The following is a 19,818-nucleotide window of genomic DNA, read 5'->3' as shown; positions in this document are numbered from 1 at the left end:
TGGTCATTAAATTTAAAATCCTGCATGAGAGAGCTTTTATGTACTGGATTAAATCCAAGAACATAGAGCTTTAAGATGGTGCTTATAGGGTAGAAGACATCTGATTTATTTCTAGTCCATGACTGTATACTGCCTTTGGTTATACTATTCAAGCATCTTAAGTTCAAAAATTCAAGATGCAGTTTTTCAGGTTAGCATGTGAATATAACCTACTTTTGTGAAAATCATGTTATATTATTCAGGTTCCACCAAGGCTCACAATACCAGCTTCAGTGATATGGTCAGAATTAGTGGGGCTCTTTTAAATCAGATATTCAAGGTTGGGATTTAAAAAAAATCATGGTTCGCCTTACTGGTCTATACCAATGTACCAACCAATTGTTGATATGGTACTTATCAAACTGTACCGAGCCATATCGAGCATGTTTACACATAGTACATGAGCGGTGTATCGATGTACCACCTATATCAGTCCCCTATCGGACCAATACATACCATCTGTACCGAGCGACACACCACAGTACAGTGAGCCTTTCAAATCTCTATTATAGAATAATAATTTCACAGGTGTATTGTCTTTCCTTCTCTGCTTTCTCCTCTTCTCTTCCTGTGCCTATTGTTGTCACTTATGGCAACTATCTACCTCATCTCTCATTCCTCCTTCCTCCTTCCTTTTTGTTTTCTTTTTTAGAGATTGATAAATCCTTGAGGAACAACCAAAATTGAAGACTTTGCATCATTTCCTATTCATTTCTTGTATTAATGCTAAAAGCAAACAAAACCAAGTCGGCCTTGGACTGTACTGATATGGGTTGTGTATAATGTGTATCATATCAGATCAGTTGATATTGTATACTGTGGAGTCACAGTATGATTCTGAAGAAGTGTACAATTTCTCTGAATGTTATCTTGAACAGAAATAAATTATTGTGTGCAATTCCTATCGGATAGATTTCCTTCGGTAAAAGTTCTTCATAGTCAATATTCTTAAATTAATATGTGACATAGTTTTGTTGAGTTATGTGCTAAAATCATCGATGACTGACACCTCAATCTCTGTTTGCCTGTAACATTTAGGTGAAGGCACTGGCTTACTTCGCCTGCATAGCACTTACCGGCATGATCTAAAGATATACAGTTCAGATGAGGGCCGTGTTCAGGTACTTTTTATGTGTCTGAATGCCTTTGCTATTCTTCTTAACTTTGTCAATATTTGTGTAACTCTTCTATATAGTTTTATACTTTCCTTGTACTTGATATTTCTTTATGATTGTTGCATTCTTAAGAAAGTGATTAGTGGCTTTCTACTAATCATATATATACCACATTATGATTAGAATTTACACCAAATTTGTTGCAGATGTCAGCAGCTGCATTTGCAAAAGGCCTTCTTGATCTGGAGGGGCAGCTAACACCAATTTTGGTTAGTATCCAGCATTTCTGTTTATTGTCTGCCATTATATATTTGTCCTATTTTACATTAAGAATGTCTTTTGTTCTTAGGTTTCGCTTGTTAGTAAAGACTCTTCCATGTTGGATGGACTAGAAGATGCTAGTGTTGAGATGGACGAAGCTAAGGTTGGTTTTGTTATGTCTAACAATGTTTATTTTTGTCAGATTATATTACACTTTTATGATAAGTTAATGATAAAGAAGAGAACTTATCGGTATTGGCTTTTAGTTATTATAGTACCACGAAACTAGGAAATCTGTGCTTAATAGTATTAGCCTGATTATTTTGGCCATTCCTTGAGATTTAACATTAGCAATGTTCATTATTCTTCTCTAAAGTACTTTTAGTTACCATGATTGAATTTATAACTATTCACATGATATGTATGGGTTGTACCAACAGAGCTAATGTGTTGCATCTGGCTATAAACATTCAAGAGAAAACATTCTAGCGGTGATTGCCACAAAAGTTCAACCTTATTACATGCACTTGTCAAAGAATGCTTCTAACGTTATTTAACATGAAGATCATTAAAAGGATATAAAAGAACAAGTCCATGAAGATGAAAACTTATAAGCTACAACACCTAGCCATATAGGTTAACTGATGTGTGATATCTTAATTGCCCAAGAATGGCTTTCATTCCCTGGTGTCTTTGAATTAAACTAATTTATTATTCCACCACCGCATAAATTAGTGTTAGCACTTATTTTAGAAGTTGGATTAAAGAATAGATTACAATACAATATTTCTAGTTTTGGTCTAAGTGAGCTGTCAAAAGGAGAGTCTACAGTTCAGCTGGTCATTTGGTAATATAGAAAATAAAAGAAAAAAACAGTAAGCATACCCTAGTAGGTATAAGTTATGTGTTACGTATGTATATTAATATGATATGATTGTTGATGAAATGACCCTGTTTATTGCTGGAAATGATCAAATCATGGATTATTTTCAGTGTTGTGGTTCCTTTATAAGCTAAAACTTTCTTCTATGCTTCCTGTGAGGAATTGAACACATGACAATGCAAGTCTCGGAATCAACTCTCCTCTTCAAATCCTCACAATTTCTTGGCAATAGAAAGGTTGAAAATCCTTGATCGACCCCTTTCATTGAGCCCACAAGCAATACAATTGGTCAATTGATAAGCCCCACCACACATCAGGAATGATCCATGATCAATCCCAGAGGGTCTATGTTTTCCACGTTTCCTAATCATTCATGGATGCTGAACAGGCATAATCCTGGTTGGAGGCATTTATAAATTGGTTCTAGATTATAAATTTGTTTCCTTACTCCACTGAAACTAGTTCAAGATTATAAATTGCTGGACAGGCATACCATTGTTCTGTTCTAAAATTTGATATAGTATACAACCATATATGACCAAAAATTAACTCTTCTGCATATCTTTTAAATTTCAACCATGCAATATAGATCACTATGTTTCATAAGAAAGTTATCATAAGCTTTTGAGGCTTGTTTTTCCTTTTTTCTTCCCTTTGAACCGTGCAGGCCCGGTTACATGAAATTATAACTTCTGAAGGGAAAGCTATAGACAAAAATGGTGGTTCAGAATTTCCATGGATGTTTGATGGTGCTGGTCTGCCTGATAAGGCTTCTCAACTTCTTCGGCCTTTGGTACCTTGTTTTGACTCAATATTGTGCTTTTAATTTTTTTCTCAACTATATTGTAGGCTTTTCTCTATGGAATCTCCAATTTTGGTTGTGCCTACATTTTTTATCATTCTTTTTATGGGCATGCCCATAAAAGATGCCTTAGTTTCTCCTCGTCTTGTCGCCTGTTGTGTTGATACACTGGTACCAATGGGTCTGTACCGACAAAGACCAATATGGATCTGGTATGTGAAATGGCACTCCTCGGTGGGAACCTGTTTTGCGTTGGAGCATTCTTGCTTGTTGGGCAGGATTTATTGGAAATTGAAATTGGAATTGGAAATTTCAGTCCATCGGGGTGAATCCTGTCCTAGGGACAGTTTTGAGCATAATGGTGTTTACTAGATCGCCTCATAATACTTAGAATCCTACGTTACTTGCATGAATAGCAGGGATTCAGTTTGTTTTCCTACATATGGAGATGAGTGGTTAATATGAACAACTTGAGCTTTCCATTTTGGACTATATTTTAACCCGCTTCACATAGTTAACTAGGCAAGTAGGTTGCTAGGTTACATTCTTTATTCAAGCATGTGGACCAAAAAGTGACATATGGTGCATTCCATGCAACCCCAGTCAATTAGGAATAGACATTAAAGACAGTGGCTGTGGCATTGTGAACAAATTAAGCTCGCTGCATCTGTATCACTTGCAGATGACCTCGATGGTGTCAGTGGGCTTTTGCATTTACATATTTGAGCAACCAATTTCTAATATGTGAACATAAGCATTATGGGCCATTAGGACTTCTAGTCTGCATAAATTACTTGGTTAGAAAGTTGGTTGGTTCATCAGTGATAATACTGTAAACTATTGGTCTGTTCAGCTAACCACATGGACTCGGACAGTTAAAATGGAATAACAAATGGATCTTCTCGTATGAACAAACCCAAGTTTCACTTCTTTCAATCTGATGTTTAGAAAACCTGTCAGTCTAATGTGACCCTCTAGGTTCTTGACCTTTCCTTTCTCTGTTCATGTGATGCAGCCTTGCATGGTTTTCATGTATGTGGCATTGTGCACTTGCTGATTTCGTGAACTTAAATTAACATGCATGTAACTTTATGCATGTTGCTGACTTCTCTTTGTTAACCATGGTGCCCCTCTTCACTTTAAGGCATACTTCTACACCATAACAAACTCGATGAGAATATCTTTTTAATGAGCCTAATTTAGAGATTTCTTTTGTGTTTGCAAGTAATCTGATGTTTGTTCCATACCACAAATCATGATCCAAAGAGATAGTGTTACCATGTTCGCGAGCAATGCATGACTATAGTCATATCATCATGCAGAGAATAGAATCCGTTTGTATTGCCATCTGCTTTTCATAAGCAACTATTGTATCCTCCTGCATCAAGACCTTTCCAAGAGCATAGTCTGAAGCATCAACCTGAACTTTGAGTGATAAAGTGTATAACCAGATGACGTAACATGATTTCCTCAATCCTGTTGCCTGGTACTTCCCAGACCACTTCGAAGGCCAGCCTTTTCCATCAGCAGGATGGCTTACTGTAACCCACTATTATGTGCCAATTTCCCGTAACTCCATAACCTTTGTCAGAAATTTCTGTTCCATAATGTTTTGGACTTTGGCTTCATTCATACAAATTGTACAGCCACTAGCACAATGCTCTAAGAGCAAGATATCTTTGGCAAGATAGCACTTTTCAGACAAGGAATTCTCATATATGAACAGTGATGAACAGTGATGAACAGTGATGAACAGTAATGATGTATTTTGCTCTAAGAGCAAAATTTTTGTTCCACTTGTTTTGTTTATTTATTAATCTACAATTGTAATGACTTACAATTGTACGTGGGAAACAATGTATGACTCTGTTAAACCCATTGAATAGACATGTTTATTCAGTCTAAGTTGGATGCTCCTCAAGTGGATATTGCATTTTCCCAATTATGGGCAAGATGGAAAGTCCACTTTCTGTCCTCTTTTTCTTAAAAAACTGAATTAGAGGTGATAGAAAAACCTCTGTAAGCAGGATTATCAAAATTGAAAAATAAGATGGAATAAAAGTGCTGGTGGAAAGAAAGGAAGAAGATGTTATTTTTGAGGAACAAGTTGATGAAAAGTAGGATACTCTTTTGTAGAGGCACTCTGCAGGTGAGGTTGCATGATTTAGGAGATTGCATATAAGATAACAATCATTATTCTAATTGGCTTCCCTCTAACCTAAATTCAACAAGGGATTGTACAAGCTGGACTTGCAGGCCTGCAGTGATTGTTTTCCTGTGCTGGCAAGAGTACCAACACATTTGGAGTGGCAGTGGACAGTATGTCCGCACATCATTGTGTTACTCATGCCCTTGCTGGTGTCAGTAGTATGGAAATATTTATTTGTCTTTTCCTGTGGAGCCTTGGAATTTATAATACTAATTTTTGATTCTGCAAGCTTTTAGGTTAGGAAAACTTTAGATTGTTTTAATATGAGTCATGTTTAACTGTTATGGTAAAATGGTATGAACTAATCTGTTTTTCATTGTTTAATATTTTTTATGTTGTTACAGAATGTGCTTCCTGAATAGGAAAATTTATAAAGATTTATATGAGTTTCTTAATAGGTTAACTTGACAAAGAAGATAACCACACAAGTGAAGCTACTAGCTGAGGATGAAGATGAGAAGCTTGTGACAAGTTCATACACTGTGCTCCCTCACTATGACCAAGCAAAGGCCCTTGGTAAAACAACAATTGATGTAACTCGAATAGCTGCTGGATTTCCTTGTGGTAGTGAAAGCTTCCTCTTGATGTTTGCACGTTGGAAGAAGCTTGAGAGAGACTTATATAATGAAAGAAAAAAGTACGTAGATTTTTAAAATGAGTAGCAACCTGTACATGATCAAGCAGAAATGTAATTTGCTATGTATTTTTCTTACTTTGGCAAAATCATGAATATAAATTCTGAGATTGACTAAACTTAGAAGGAACTAAATATATTTCTATTTATTTTGCAGCCGGTATGATGTCACACAAATTCCGGATGTCTATGACTCTTGCAAGTAAGTCTTCAAATTCATTCAAATTATAAGTGAGGAATCTTTCAGTCACAGGGATGATGTCCTAATAAGCTTCTTGGTTATGTCCTTAGGTAGTGCTTATAATTATACATCTTATAATCAACATTTATTAGGAAAATTGAATTTGAGGTTCACTTTTTTCTTGGCATTATTGATGTGTGAGTTCTATACCATGACAGATATGATCTCCTTCATAATGCACATCTTAATCTTGAAGGTTTGGCTGAGCTCTTCAAAGTCGCTCAGGTGACATATATGTTCTTCTGCATCAAATACTTTGATTAAATAAATTTATGTTGCACATAATGCCATTGTGCATACGTATACATTCATATTCTACATGAGCCATGGTGGAGTTAATGTCAAATTAGATGTGTTCATGGGGATATACCTAAAAGAAAAGCTAATGTTCCACATAGCGTTTGTCATAAACTTATTACAATTTTCTTTTGTTTTGGCAATACACATGTTAGGCTATAAATGAATCTGACCCGGATCAGATCAGCACTGGTCTGCCCTTGATCTGAATAATCCGACTGCCAATTGAACTGTCAAATCAGATTGTTCGGATTAAAATACCAATCCATATATTATCCAGTTGAAATTTGGAGTTCTAATCTAATCCAAGTGGGAGTGAAACAGTAGGTGGTTGTTGTCCAGTAGCTGGTGATGCAACCAATTACAGAGGATTGTGCAATGAAGGGAGAGGACAAGGAAATAATGGCTTTATCAAAGAAATTGGTGCATGAGGTGGCTGGGAATCTCACGTCGCCAAGCTCAATGTATGGAGAGAGGGTGCTCAGCATCCTAAGGATGTTGCAACCTATCATTGAGGTCCAATAATGTAGGAAGGAGGAATTCTGATGGACATGATTCCTAAAAATGCCACCTTCTGTGAGTGTAAGCCTTTGAGGCATGTAGGGACCCTGCCACCTCTGATTGAGACATCCATAGATGTGAGCCTTTTGAGGCAGGCAGGAAGTATGAGCCTAATAGCGATTGATAACCAAATGAATGAAATGGGAGATTAGGTTTAGGAATTAATGAAGTTTTATATATGCTGCAAATGAACATTGATATAGGACAAATGCCTTGATATTAGATATGATGTAGAACGGAAGGATGGGTGGCTAAAAAATTGTCATTTTATAGTATTTGATTGTGAAATAGAGAACTAAAAATTTAGATAGAATAATATTAAAAAAAGATAACTATTTCACTCATTTTGACTCAAGATTAAATTCATAGGAATGAAGGCTTCACACCTTTGTGTGTTGTATGTGAACAATGGAATCATAGCAGATTAAATTGTGGCATCATGCAATTCAAACCGTGATTATGGGAGCTTGTTCATTCATTTAATCATTCTATGATCCTCCAGGTTGCAATCCCTTGTTATAGAGCCCCAAGTTAAAGAAGTAAAGAAAAAAACTTTCTTTAACTTTCTTTATTGCTGAAAGTAAAATTCAATTTAAACTAAAGAAGTCTAATACAAAAGGACACCTGGATGTTCGACCAGATAAGCAAGAAACAGTAAGAGGATTTGAGAATCCTAGCATGATTAACCAACTAGTTGGCCACCCAGTTGCGCTCCCTATATACATGTTCATCATATACCAAATGTCAGAAAAATGAAAACTACTATAATAAGAAAAGAATTTCCTTTTAGGGGAGGATCTATGATGAAATACATGTATATACATGAGGTTTATCTCCATTTTTCCTTGGAATCTCCAATCAGGACTAAGGTTTTCCTCCTTTCCTTTCCTCATTTGGTTTTCATTTTTCTTCTCTTTGGGCAATTTGGATAACTAATGTAGGATTATAAAATATGTTACCACATGACAACTTGTGACATTTGCAAAAGACCCCCAAAATATTTTTTAAAAATGAGAAATAAATTGAAATGGTCCACATTATTCAACATATTGGTCAATAAGCAATAGCTGAGTGCCAATTAGGCTTAATACAATTGTCAACATCCTGGTACCATCCAATGACCGGTCATTGTGACAGCAGATACTATGTTATGTTTCATGCAAAGTCTTAGAACAGCATGAAATGTCAAAAGCACTCGCAAACAAACAAAACCTGATTTTGTGCCAGCAGAGAGGGAAAAGCTTACATGCATTCCACTTTTCTCTCCTCTTAAATTATATATGCTTTTCTTGTCCCGCCTCCTTTGGCAGCAAGTGCAATTGAATGTGGAGTGCTATAAAGCTCAAAATTAACATTAACCCCTTGTCTGCTTCACTTTCCATGACAACTCAATTGGATGAAATGAACCCTCATGCTCCCTTTAATTAAAATTGAACAAATCATTCCATTTGAGACCAACTATCATGTCAAGACAAACCAAATAGTTTAGTTTGTCATTTCCACTGTTAATATTAGGTTTCATAATAAGTTTCACCTTATTTTGGCAAAAGTTTTCAAGGAAAACAAAATACGAAGTTGAAGGATTAAGTTTAGAATCATGAAATGCAAATATGTCAAGCCTTAAAAAGGAAAGAGTACTTAGTTTTTCATCATTTCTTAGATGAAAAGGAGTGAATGGTTTGCCCTCAAGGATTCTTCCCCGGTTTGGTTCTTTAAATCAGGGAAGTTTGGACTGAATCAATAAACTCAATTAGATGGGTTATAATAGAAGGCTAAGAACATTTCCTAGACTGCACTGAATAGCTCGTTATTTTGTTTAAAAACAAGCACTAATACCAAGCTGTATGGTATGGTCCACTTGTTGCTCATGGGTCAGATTGACACTAGAATCATTGGCCACGAAGGCTTCATTACGGGAGGGGAGGGAACATATATGAAATGGTTATGAACTGTCATGAATAACAAGGGAGAACTATTAGAATGGCCATAATAAAAGTTGGGACAAAAAGATGTGCTGCTTCCTGGGTTATTTTATCTTATGCATACTGATGTAATTTCAGTCAAAATAAGAGGAAGTGGGTGAATCACCTGAGTTGTCCATTTAGCAACATCTGGTCCAAGCTCATCAAATGCAAAACGAATGAGAACTATTAGAATATCTATAAAAAAAATCAAGACGAAAAGATGCCCTGCTTTCTGGGTTATTTGTCTTATGCATATTGATGATATATCAGTCAATGTAAGAGTAAGTGGGTGAATCACCTAAGCTGTCCATTTAGCAACCTCCGGTCCATGTTAGCACTAGCATCGACTATGACATTGCATCTTGCTAAAATGGCAATATAACATCACCAAGGAAGCAATTAAGAACAGGCATTAATGAGTGGAAGCAAGGCAGGAGCTTGATGCATTGAAAGCCAAGAATGAGATGTAATGGTGTCCCTTACCAAGATCAAAGTGGAGAAAAATGAAGCTTAAAATATAAAAGATCGATTAAGGGAAGGTCAAGGAATCAAGTAAAAGAGGTTTAGATGATACTGTTTAATATAGGTAGCAAAGTAACAATTGATATGGCTGTTAACAATGGGTCATCTTGGTTTTGAGAGTGCTCGACTATATTGATTAGATTAGCTTCTGATTAATATAACTTTGAACCTAGGATGGGGTGACATGGTAAAGGCTAGAACAAAGGAATGTAATTTCAACTGAATTGGTGCAGTAAGACCAGTATTTACTTGTCCTACTGCTTCCTGGTTCATGGTCTTGGTCATTTTGGCTGAAATCAACCCAATATAAAGCGTACTGGGTGGTACTGGTTGCTAGCGGTCAAAATTTGACTGTTACAAGCTTCCAATTGACGTTGGCTGCCTATTTGGGCTTATTTAAGTGCCTCTTGGTTGCCTCCTCTCTCCCACTGTGACTCTCACTCACTCTCTTTCAACCCTCCCCTGCTACTGTAGAACCATTCTACAAGTTCAATTCTGAGAATTGAGTTGAGCCTCAAAAGATGTGGATCAAGAGGTATGTTATTGTTTATGATATCGGTAAATCATATAGACAAACAAAAAGAGTTGCTAGTTGACTCTCAAATCTGATGATGCATTTTCGACATAAGTGTTGCTAGCATCATCCACGTCTACCTTCAGAACAGAATGGTTTGCATGTCATGCCATTTTGGCATAAGCGACGCTATGGTGTACATGAAATATCCATAAAGCTTGTTTATATAATGTTTAAATGCATTTGATATTCATTTTAAAAAAGAATGCAACATTTATTAGTTGCTTTGATGACCATTCTTGCTCTATGCCTTGCTATATCCTACAATGTACAAAGTTGTGGTTTAAATATTTTCTTTACAGTTGCTTGCAGATGGTGTTATCCCTAATGAGTATGGGATAAATCCAAGTCAAAAATTGAAAATTGGCTCAAAGGTATATTCCTCTCAGTTCTTCAGTAAAGACATTATTGTGTTAATGTTGCTTCTTAAGTTTTACATAATTCTATTGGTATTCAACAACTCTATTTGAAAGAAATACCAGAACTGTGAAAGGATGATTTTGAAGCTTCTTTTTTAGATTAGTTTATCCTATGATAAACTGAACCTTTTTGGATGTTTTCCAATATGATATTCTTTGAATACCAATAGAGGTAATGCAAAGAATATCATATTGGAAAAACATCACTAATGAAGTCCATGAGATGTCAATTAATCATGATATAGAAAGTGCTTCACATACTAGAGCACAGTGTGCTCTTGGCTATTTTAAACTATAATGGACAATTTACTCGTACGAGTAATGTTTCTGCAAGGAACTATTTTGTGCTTAATCTTCATAGCCATGGAACTACTGATCCTTTAGTTTTTTCTCAATGACTATAATTTTGTAAAGAATGAAATAACAAAATAATAAAGTAGGTATATCATAACAGAAATTTGTTTCATATTCATGGTTTGGATGATCAGTGTCCAGAAACTGGTTTTAATATTGGTCTGATACAATTCTGACAATTTGTTGGATCAGTAATTTACTAGTATATCGTGCAGAGTCTGCAGACTATACCACAAGTATCACTAAAAAGATGATAAAACTAATATTGAATGGTACCAAACTGTGTGCCAGTATTGGTTCTTAGTTGAACTGATAAATATGAAAGGATACATATCGGTCCATTTGGTTTTTATAACTATGCCTATTAGAATTTTAGTGGACTAGTACATATGATGTGGAACCATTCTTTATCTATTTTTCTTTTGGATCATTGTAATTAGGTTAGGGTGTTTTTTTGTAAATTTCATAAGTTGTCATATGGCAAAATCTACTACAATTCCTATATTGGTTATCAAGATTGTGGAAAAGAACAATAAAGTCACATAAAAGGAAGGAGATAATCATATATTTGATTGAAGATTCTAAAAAAGGAAGGAGATAAACCTTGAAATTGATTAAAGATTTCATCTGTAAGAAAGTTTCTTCTTGATGGAAATATCACTTGATCATTATAATAATAAATGATTTGGAATCATTACACACAAGGTCAAGCAAGTCAGATTTCTTTCTAGATGTGCAAAATTTCATCTGGTTAAAAAAATAGTTGGATTATCATTCTACGAGATTCATCCTAAATGGGCCAAAGTTGTGTACCTCCCTCGGCTTCTATCTACCAACCCTACATTAGAAGCTGATTAGAAATTGATATGAATGATAATGCCACAAATTCCTAAGTATCAATTATACCTATTTTCCTACCAATCCTATCTGTACTTTAACCTAAGTATCAATTATAACTATTTTCCTACCAGTATAAATTATAAACGTGATTAACGACAACAGTAATCTAGCTTAAGCTGTTGGAATACTATTAAATCTTAGATATAGAGTTGATTTTGAGAGGTTTAAATTCTATCCAATGTATCATTAGAAAGGAACATTCTTCTTCAAACTGAATGTGAAAGCTAATCTTTTTTGGAGAAGGAAAGAGTAGCTGATTGATTTGCTTTAATATAACTGTAATCTTTCTCTAATTTTGTAGTTTTCAATTTTTTGTACTTGGTATCTATAAAATGAGAGAAAGGAGTTGTACTTAAGATCATAGATGAAGGTTTCACAGATGGGGAGATAGAGCTGAAGGAAAGAAGTTACCGTTGTTCCCAGTCAATTGAACCATATGAAGTCAGAAGTGGAGCGACGAACTTCCCGTGGCTCATGAATGAGTCCTTTTCTCACATTATGTGTGAATAGTATGAGCCCACATTTATTCTTTTGATGGTACCAATCCATTGTCCACGTGCGCATACAAAGGTGCAATACCTTCATTCCTAGGAGTTACTCCTTGTGTCAAAGCAATTCTGCTAAGTCTGCTAGTTACTTTTTGAAAGTCCTTTTTTGCTCTTTTTCTATTTCTCTATTCACCAAAAAAAGCCTGCTGATGAAAGTAGCTTCACATGTTGGAAACAATCAACAATTAGATGGTAAGAAAAAGAAAGGACATTATATTCCTGTACATGCAAATCGGTAATAACTTGTAGCAAACATTAAAATGAAGACTAGAAAGATATCGAGTTTTGATAGAAAGAGAAACTTTGTTGAAGCAATGTATAATCTGCTAGGAAATCTATGTGAACAATATTCCTGGCCACATGCCAAGGCACACTTTTATTGAGGGAAAGAAAGGGAAAATAAGTGCTTATCCTTACCAAAGTGGATTTGCAAGAGTGGCATTGATAATTCACCGGCACAATTCATGGTGGTATTGCTTTGGGTCTAATTGTTGCTGGTCAACTTACATGGATCAGCATGATTTTTCTTTTTATTTTGAGGTGACAGCGAGCTATCTGGCCTGGTGATTCGAGAACAAAATAAATACAAAAATCAAAACTTTTAAAAAGATACATCGCAGAGGAAGCAATCACTGTTTAGCAAAATCCTGACCAGCATATGCATGTTATAGATGAATTCTGCTAGTTTGAAAAATCTGGTTTGCTGTGCCATTTCCTTCAAATGCTACAAATTCTTATATGTGTGATTACCTAATATTTTCTTAGTTCAGATTGCTCGTCGTTTGTTGGGTAAAATCTTAATTGATCTGCGTAATACTCGAGAAGAAGCAATTAGTGTTGCGGAACTAAAAGGCAGTCAGGAGCCACCAACATCAACGTTTGCCAAGACAAGGAAGGACGAGACAGAATACCAAGTTAGGTCTCTGAACAAGAATGAAGATCCAAGAAGATCAAGCACAACAAGTGAAAAGTCACTAGACCAAGATGATGATGATGATAGAGAGACCAAATATCGCTTAGATCCAAAGTTTCTATCCTAAACTCTTTTCAGTATCATAGTATCTTTTGAATTATTTTAGCATTCTCAATTTTCCATTCCATTTCAGGTATGCCAATGTGAAAACACCTGAACGACATGTTCGTACAAGACTTTATTTCACATCGGTGGGTACATGCCTTTTTCCAATTTACTTCAGTTATATATGCTAATATTTTCTTGGACTGTGTCAAGTTAATATTAGCTTGTGCATCATCCATTTTAATTTGTTCAATATCTAATTTAGTTTATGGTAGTTAAGAGTCATTGCCAACACAGGTTTCACCAAGGTGAGGTCTCTATTGACTGCTAGCTTCAGACTGATTAATTCTTCTCGTTCTGTGGTGCTAATAAAGGGTGAGCTACTATTGTAAGACTGCTCCTTTGCAACCTGGATGACTAGAGGATTGAGTCACAAAAACCTCATGCACCTCATAATGGCAACGGTTTAAGTCACAACTTACAATGGTAAAGTTGTGTGCATTGACCTTTCTCATGCGCTAGCTGCACCTCTTTTTCCTCTTTTTCTCTTTTTTGGCTCTAGAGACTCAAGTTCACTCTTCTCAGTGTATAAATATTTTAATATCATAAGAACTAGGGTATTACTTCACTTTGGACAAAGAAATTTTGGTTAGCTTGGATCTAGGGTTCTGAGGGTGGGCTTTGGTACAATGATAAGGTTGCTTCCTTGCCACTTGGGAGACGATGGCAATCATGGAAATAGTTTCTTTAAATATTTAAAGGTAAGGCTGCATATATTGATCCTCCTTAGACTTGGCAAGAACCTTGTGCACTAGGTATGCCCTTGTATTGGATCTAGGGTTCTACTACAGTGCTAGGAGTAGAGGGTTAGTGCTACCATGATGATAGACATTTTCTAAACTCATCAAAGGACATAGGCAGTTAGGTCTAGGTAATGTTATTTTGCATTATATTATATGGTATTGGGCAATACAAGTTGGTAATTGGTATGTCACCTTTGTATTATTATACTGATTGGATCACATTTATTCCCACATTGGTTGGGGAAAGGAGTTACCTTTGTGTACTGCCTTTGGATAACAGTTTAGGAGGAGTCAACTTTGGCTTTTTATTAGGCCTTGGCTCTCCAACTTTCTAACCAATGTTAAATCATTGATATCAATCCTGATGCTGAGGAGCTTCCTAGGACTACCTAGTGGTAGTTCTCCAGGTGGATCAACAATCACAAGAAGCAAATGAATTTTTTTTTCTTGATCTTATTTCTTTTTAATGGGCTCTATTCCCAAGAAGCAAACTAAAGTTTTACTTTGTTTACTATTTTTTACTTCTCTTTTTTTTTGTGCATTCTCATTATCTTAATAAAATGAGTTACAAAGGTTTTTGTTTATTCTTTATGTTAAATAATGGATTAGAATACTGAGTTGAAATCTTTTTATCATTCTGCAGTAAAGATGATGATCTACCATGTACAGATTTTTTTTTTTTTAGTTGATGATATATGGAACACACTAAGGTAAAAGAAATGAATATGGGAAGTCAAACACTTCACCATTTTTTAATATTTTTTTTGTTTTCCAATTCATCAAAATCTCATTCCTGTCCATTGGATGTTTCTGGCTAATTTCTGGCAAATCCACCAATAAGGTCTAGAATGGACTGAAATTGGATTGAACTTTTGGAAATAAATCTGGATTAAAAAGGCATAAAAAACTTCATGTAACTGACTCCAAATAGTTGTGACCTAGTTTTGCAATATCATGTTGGCAGGCCCTTGTATATGTGCCTGTTGTCATGGGTTAGCACCTTGGCAACTGTGATCTTTTTTTCCCCCTTTTCTATCTCAAGTTTTAACCTAACCTTGTCAGATTTAATTGTACTGTACTACTGATGTCATATACCAGTCATTGCACCTTTTAGCTTCTTGACCTAGTTGTACCATACAAGGACTTGCTTATATTCGAGTTCTGTATCAGTATTGTAATATCAAAAACAAGTCGGTACTGCAATGTTGCCATGAGATTACCATTTTGCTTTTTGATATTTATAATGTTTAAGAAATCTCAATATCAGTGAAGTGGTAGACATTAGACAACTTAGTTCAGGTATTCCTGGTGTGTGCTCTGTTTTTATTCATGGTCATCCATTGTCACCTTTGATGTCATATATGTCATCTAATTATTACATTAATTTTATGACAGGAATCTCATATACATTCTCTAATGAATGTACTTCGCTACTGCAATCTGGATGAGACCCTTCAAGGAGAGGATAGCCTTGTTTGCACTAGCGCGCTAGAGCGTGTATTCAAAACTAAGGAACTTGACTACATGAGTTACATAGTCCTGAGAATGTTTGAGAATACTGAGGTATATAAGTTCTTTGTCAAAATTGATATGCTTTTGTGTACCTACTTGATTTAATGGAATAGGATAGCCTTTCCATCGCATTGGGATTTCTTGTGTCCTTTTTTTCTCATGTTGGGTTCTTCTAGTTTGAGATGTCATAGGTCCTTCAGAATCTGTTGATAAGGCTTAAAAATTAAAGATTAGCAAAAATGATGACCTTTGTTATTTGGTGGAGTACAAAACAAGTACTTGAATCCTTTTCTTGTTTTATTCTTCGAATAAATCACCTGTAGACCTTGGAAACATTAGTAAAGGTATAGGATGAAATCCTATTTGATTTAATTTTATTGACAGGAATCAATAGATGCTACCAAAGTAATGACTTTAGCACATGCTACATTTTACTTTCTGGAATTTTCTAAATAATAAACTTTTATATAGGCAAAACTAAAAGCTCAATATTTATGCAGTAGGAACTTTCATTCTGATGTCTGTTACTCCTTGTGTTGAGTTCAACAGTAGGTATTTTGAGTGTATTAAGACTTTTCTTGGAACTCCTGGCAGATAACAGACATGGCAACATGTCTCTTGGTTCTACTTCCGTGTCTGGCATCCATAGCAATTGGAACAAGATAATGGATATCCCATGAAATATCAGCATTTGTTTAAACTCTTTATCACACAGAGCTGTTAGAAAGTCTAATATTGATTAGAATCTGTTACTATTAGGATTATGTATTTGTTCTTAGGATGATTTTCTGAAAAAGGTTTTCTAGCAAAATGCCGCATACAAAGAATATATGAGGGCGAAAGTCCAAAATTTTAACTAATGCAGTGTTTGAGCCAAGCCATGCCTGTGATGGCCAAGAATTGCCAGTCAGCCAACTGGTTAACCTCCCTGTAAAAATATATGAAACTTATACAATTCTCAGGTATTTATAGAAGGATCTATATTCACCCAGGGGGACTCCAGTCATCACTTTTCAATATGTCAGTCGGGATGGCAGAATAACTTTACAGAAGTGTGTGTATATTCATTCATCCTTAATGCCCATGACATGCTTCATTGAATCTCAGAGCGTGTGTACGATTATCAATGTGATATTTTTGCATTAATTATGATCATTCAATCTCAGGTGGCATTAGAAGATCCAAAACGGTTTCGGATGGAGATGACATTCAGTCGAGGTGCAGATCTAAGTCCTCTAGAGGTAATCTGCTAATCTCCTTTGGTGTATCCAGGAAGCAATACTAATTATTCAAGGATGTAGTTGAGCTTCTCATGTATGAAAAAATTGCTAACTCATTGAAGTTCCCCTCTTCTATAATGCAGAGTCGTGATGGGGATGCCGCGTTGCTTCATCAAGAGCACACTCTCCCCATAATGGGACCTGAGAGGCTGCAGGAAGCAGGGTCCTACCTGACACTCGACCAGTTTGAGAAAATGATCCACGCATTTGCAATGCCCGCAGAGGACTTCCCACCCCCCGCGACTCCCCAGGCCTTTCCAGGTTATTTCTCCAAGAGTGCAGGAGTCTTTGAACGCTTGGTTAATCTGTGGCCTTTCCATAAGGGCACCAACAATAATGTAAAACAATAATCCTTCCATATATTGTAGGTCATCAACATAGCATTATTACTTCTTTTAAGTTTTCATCAGCGTATTTTTTTGTCTCTCGGTAGTAGATGTGAACTGTTTGTACCCAGCTGTGTGGATGTGTACTGTTTATACGATTATTTTTCTTAATTGTAGATGTGTACTGTTTGTCCCAACTGTTTGTACGGTTCTTTTTCTTAGGCGCAATTATTACTCTGTACTTCATTATGCTTAGGTCAATCCTATTGTTTTACTTTTCTTGCTTGTAGCAATGAATTTATTACTCCACTTATCTTTTTTTTTTCTCTTTTTTCCAACACCTATTGTTCATACAGATGGTACATCAAACAGAAAGTTTGATACCCCACGAGATACTGCAAAACTATGATATGTGGCTCCAACAAGTGATACCAACTGCCCGGACACGATAGAAATAGTCCACATAAAGATTTCTGTGGCACCAAGAGAGGATAGTTATTCCTGTTAAGAGTGCTACGAGTGAGGTGCAACAAATCCAGGATGCCAAAATTGGAGTGGGAGGGGTAACCTATGTCAAGTCGAGGGTGCACACTGCCATAGTGACTGAACCATAGTGTGCAGAGTGTCGAGTCAGTCACTATGACCGTCAAGATAAATCCAAGCTTCACCATGTCCTCGGGTAATGCGGTCACGATCAAAACAACGTTAGCAGCAACAATCTACCTAATGGGCAATGACATAAACATAAAAAATAAAATAAAATTAATTATATTTTTATTATTTGGATATTATAGGATAAAATATATGATATTTATGTCATTACAATCGTATATGAATATCATTACTTAGACTTGAGACACCAAGGATGTCTTGTATGAGTTCTTTACTCGTTGATACCAGACTATAGGTATGGAGGTTCCAAATCTAGTACAGTCGGTCATCATGAGTGGTAGTCAACCCTACGAGGATTGGATTCTTCTGTATCGTATGAGACTACAGCGTAGTGGCTTAGTACGTCCGCAGTCGATGAGTTAAGTGAATTATTATGAAAATAATAATTCATTAAGCCAGAAGAAATTCTGACATCTATGACTCATAGCTAGCTCGATATTGGGCTTAGAGGATCACACACATATGGTAGGCATTGCGACAAGTAGAAGTTTGGATATGAGATATCCGCTGTAGCCCATATCTTGTTGGGTAACCAATAAATGCCTGAATTATTGGATCATATAGATGAGATCTAATAAGAGCTAATAAAAGATTATTAGATAGAGATCCACTAATCTAAGAGGCTTGGATAGTTGGATGGAGATCCAATACCCAATATAGTAAGATTCATTATAGTTAAGTTACCAAGGGACCTCTATAAGTAGGAGAAAACCAATGGTTCATAGGCTAGATCTTTTTTGGGTTGCCTCTCCTATTCTCCTCCCTTTCTCCTCCTCATATAACAGGCTTAGAGTTTTGAGGAGCATCGTCGCAACCCTACTATATGGATCACCGCTAGAGAGGAGGACGCTTGACCTCCTTCACCCTCTCCTAGAGATCTACAATGATTCATAGATATATGATATCCCTATATAACATAATCTTTCATATATGTAGTTTTAAGTTTCACGATTTTTGTGTACTAATCGTCGCACGACGACGAACATATCTTTTGGGAAATTGGTGATTTTGTTTTTATGTTCTTCCACTACGCATGTGATTCCCCACCAAGATTTCCAACAATTGTATCAGAGCTAGGTTGTTCATGTGATAGATTAGTTTTGAATTACGTGTATTGTGTTTTGGAGAAGCTTTTGACGTCAAAATCGTTGACGCAATAGCAAAAAAGGACAGCAATTGTTGTTGCCCTCGTAGATGGCAGTGCTGCCATCTGCGTGCAGGCTCCCGACCGACGGCCGGTGGGCTACTACAATGGTAGCCACCTGCGCGCGGGCACTATACGCACAGGTATGGTTGCCTAAAGTGACACCTACAGGCAGGGCCATAAGCAACTGCTACCTGCGCGCGAGCACTACACCTATGTGCAAGGGCGATGCTTGTAGGTGTTGGGCCCACGGGCGCAGGCAACGCCTGCGAGCAGAAGCATCGTGGGGCAACGGCACCTACGGGTCGTGCTCGTAGGGTCACCTGCCCGCGAGGGCACCCACCTGTAGCGACGACGGTACCACCGCACCCCACCCAATCCCATCCACGCCACCCCCCCCCCCCCCCCCCCCCTCCTCCCGTAGAGGCCTACCGATAGCGATCGCAACAAGTAGTAGGAGATGGGGAGGGTTAGGGTTTTTGGCAAAAGATAGTTTTGCCCCTCGAAATTTTAAATTTTCAAATTCTATCCTTTATCTAAATTATCAAAATACCCCTCATAATTCAAAAAATTTCCTACATATTCTTGATTTCAAAAAATATTAATTAAATAAAATAAATAAATTATTATTATTATCTAGTAGTCCTACATGATGATTATGTGTACATGTGATGTATGATGTGGACGGATGACCTTGGACCGTGTGATGTGTGTGTACTTGTTATTATTATTATTGGGGC

The 19,818-nt window shown here is 36.4% G+C and overlaps 1 protein-coding gene across 8 annotated transcripts in view; it reads left to right on the top strand.

Moving 5' to 3' along the window:
* Positions 1–17,459, top strand: part of LOC135584214 (inositol hexakisphosphate and diphosphoinositol-pentakisphosphate kinase VIP2-like) — a 98,840-nt gene extending 81,381 nt beyond the window's left edge. For all 8 annotated transcript variants that reach the window (XM_065148672.1, XM_065148671.1, XM_065148673.1 and 5 more), the window contains 13 exons: positions 1,078–1,160; positions 1,361–1,423; positions 1,504–1,578; positions 2,966–3,091; positions 5,708–5,946; positions 6,101–6,145; positions 6,343–6,409; positions 10,405–10,476; positions 13,094–13,350; positions 13,430–13,487; positions 15,540–15,707; positions 16,823–16,897; positions 17,020–17,459. In XM_065148672.1, coding sequence (XP_065004744.1) covers positions 1,078–1,160; positions 1,361–1,423; positions 1,504–1,578; positions 2,966–3,091; positions 5,708–5,946; positions 6,101–6,145; positions 6,343–6,409; positions 10,405–10,476; positions 13,094–13,350; positions 13,430–13,487; positions 15,540–15,707; positions 16,823–16,897; positions 17,020–17,286 — 1,595 coding nt within the window. In that variant the 3' untranslated portion in view covers positions 17,287–17,459. The remainder of the gene's footprint in view (positions 1–1,077; positions 1,161–1,360; positions 1,424–1,503; positions 1,579–2,965; positions 3,092–5,707; positions 5,947–6,100; positions 6,146–6,342; positions 6,410–10,404; positions 10,477–13,093; positions 13,351–13,429; positions 13,488–15,539; positions 15,708–16,822; positions 16,898–17,019) is intronic.
* The last annotated feature ends 2,359 nt before the right edge of the window (positions 17,460–19,818 follow it).

This window comes from Musa acuminata, chromosome BXJ3-4 (genome assembly GCF_036884655.1).
Source record: "Musa acuminata AAA Group cultivar baxijiao chromosome BXJ3-4, Cavendish_Baxijiao_AAA, whole genome shotgun sequence".
In the NCBI taxonomy this organism is placed as follows: domain Eukaryota; kingdom Viridiplantae; phylum Streptophyta; class Magnoliopsida; order Zingiberales; family Musaceae; genus Musa; species Musa acuminata.
The sequence above is the reverse complement of the archived record's forward strand: the minus strand, read 5'-3'. Positions and strand labels throughout refer to the sequence as shown.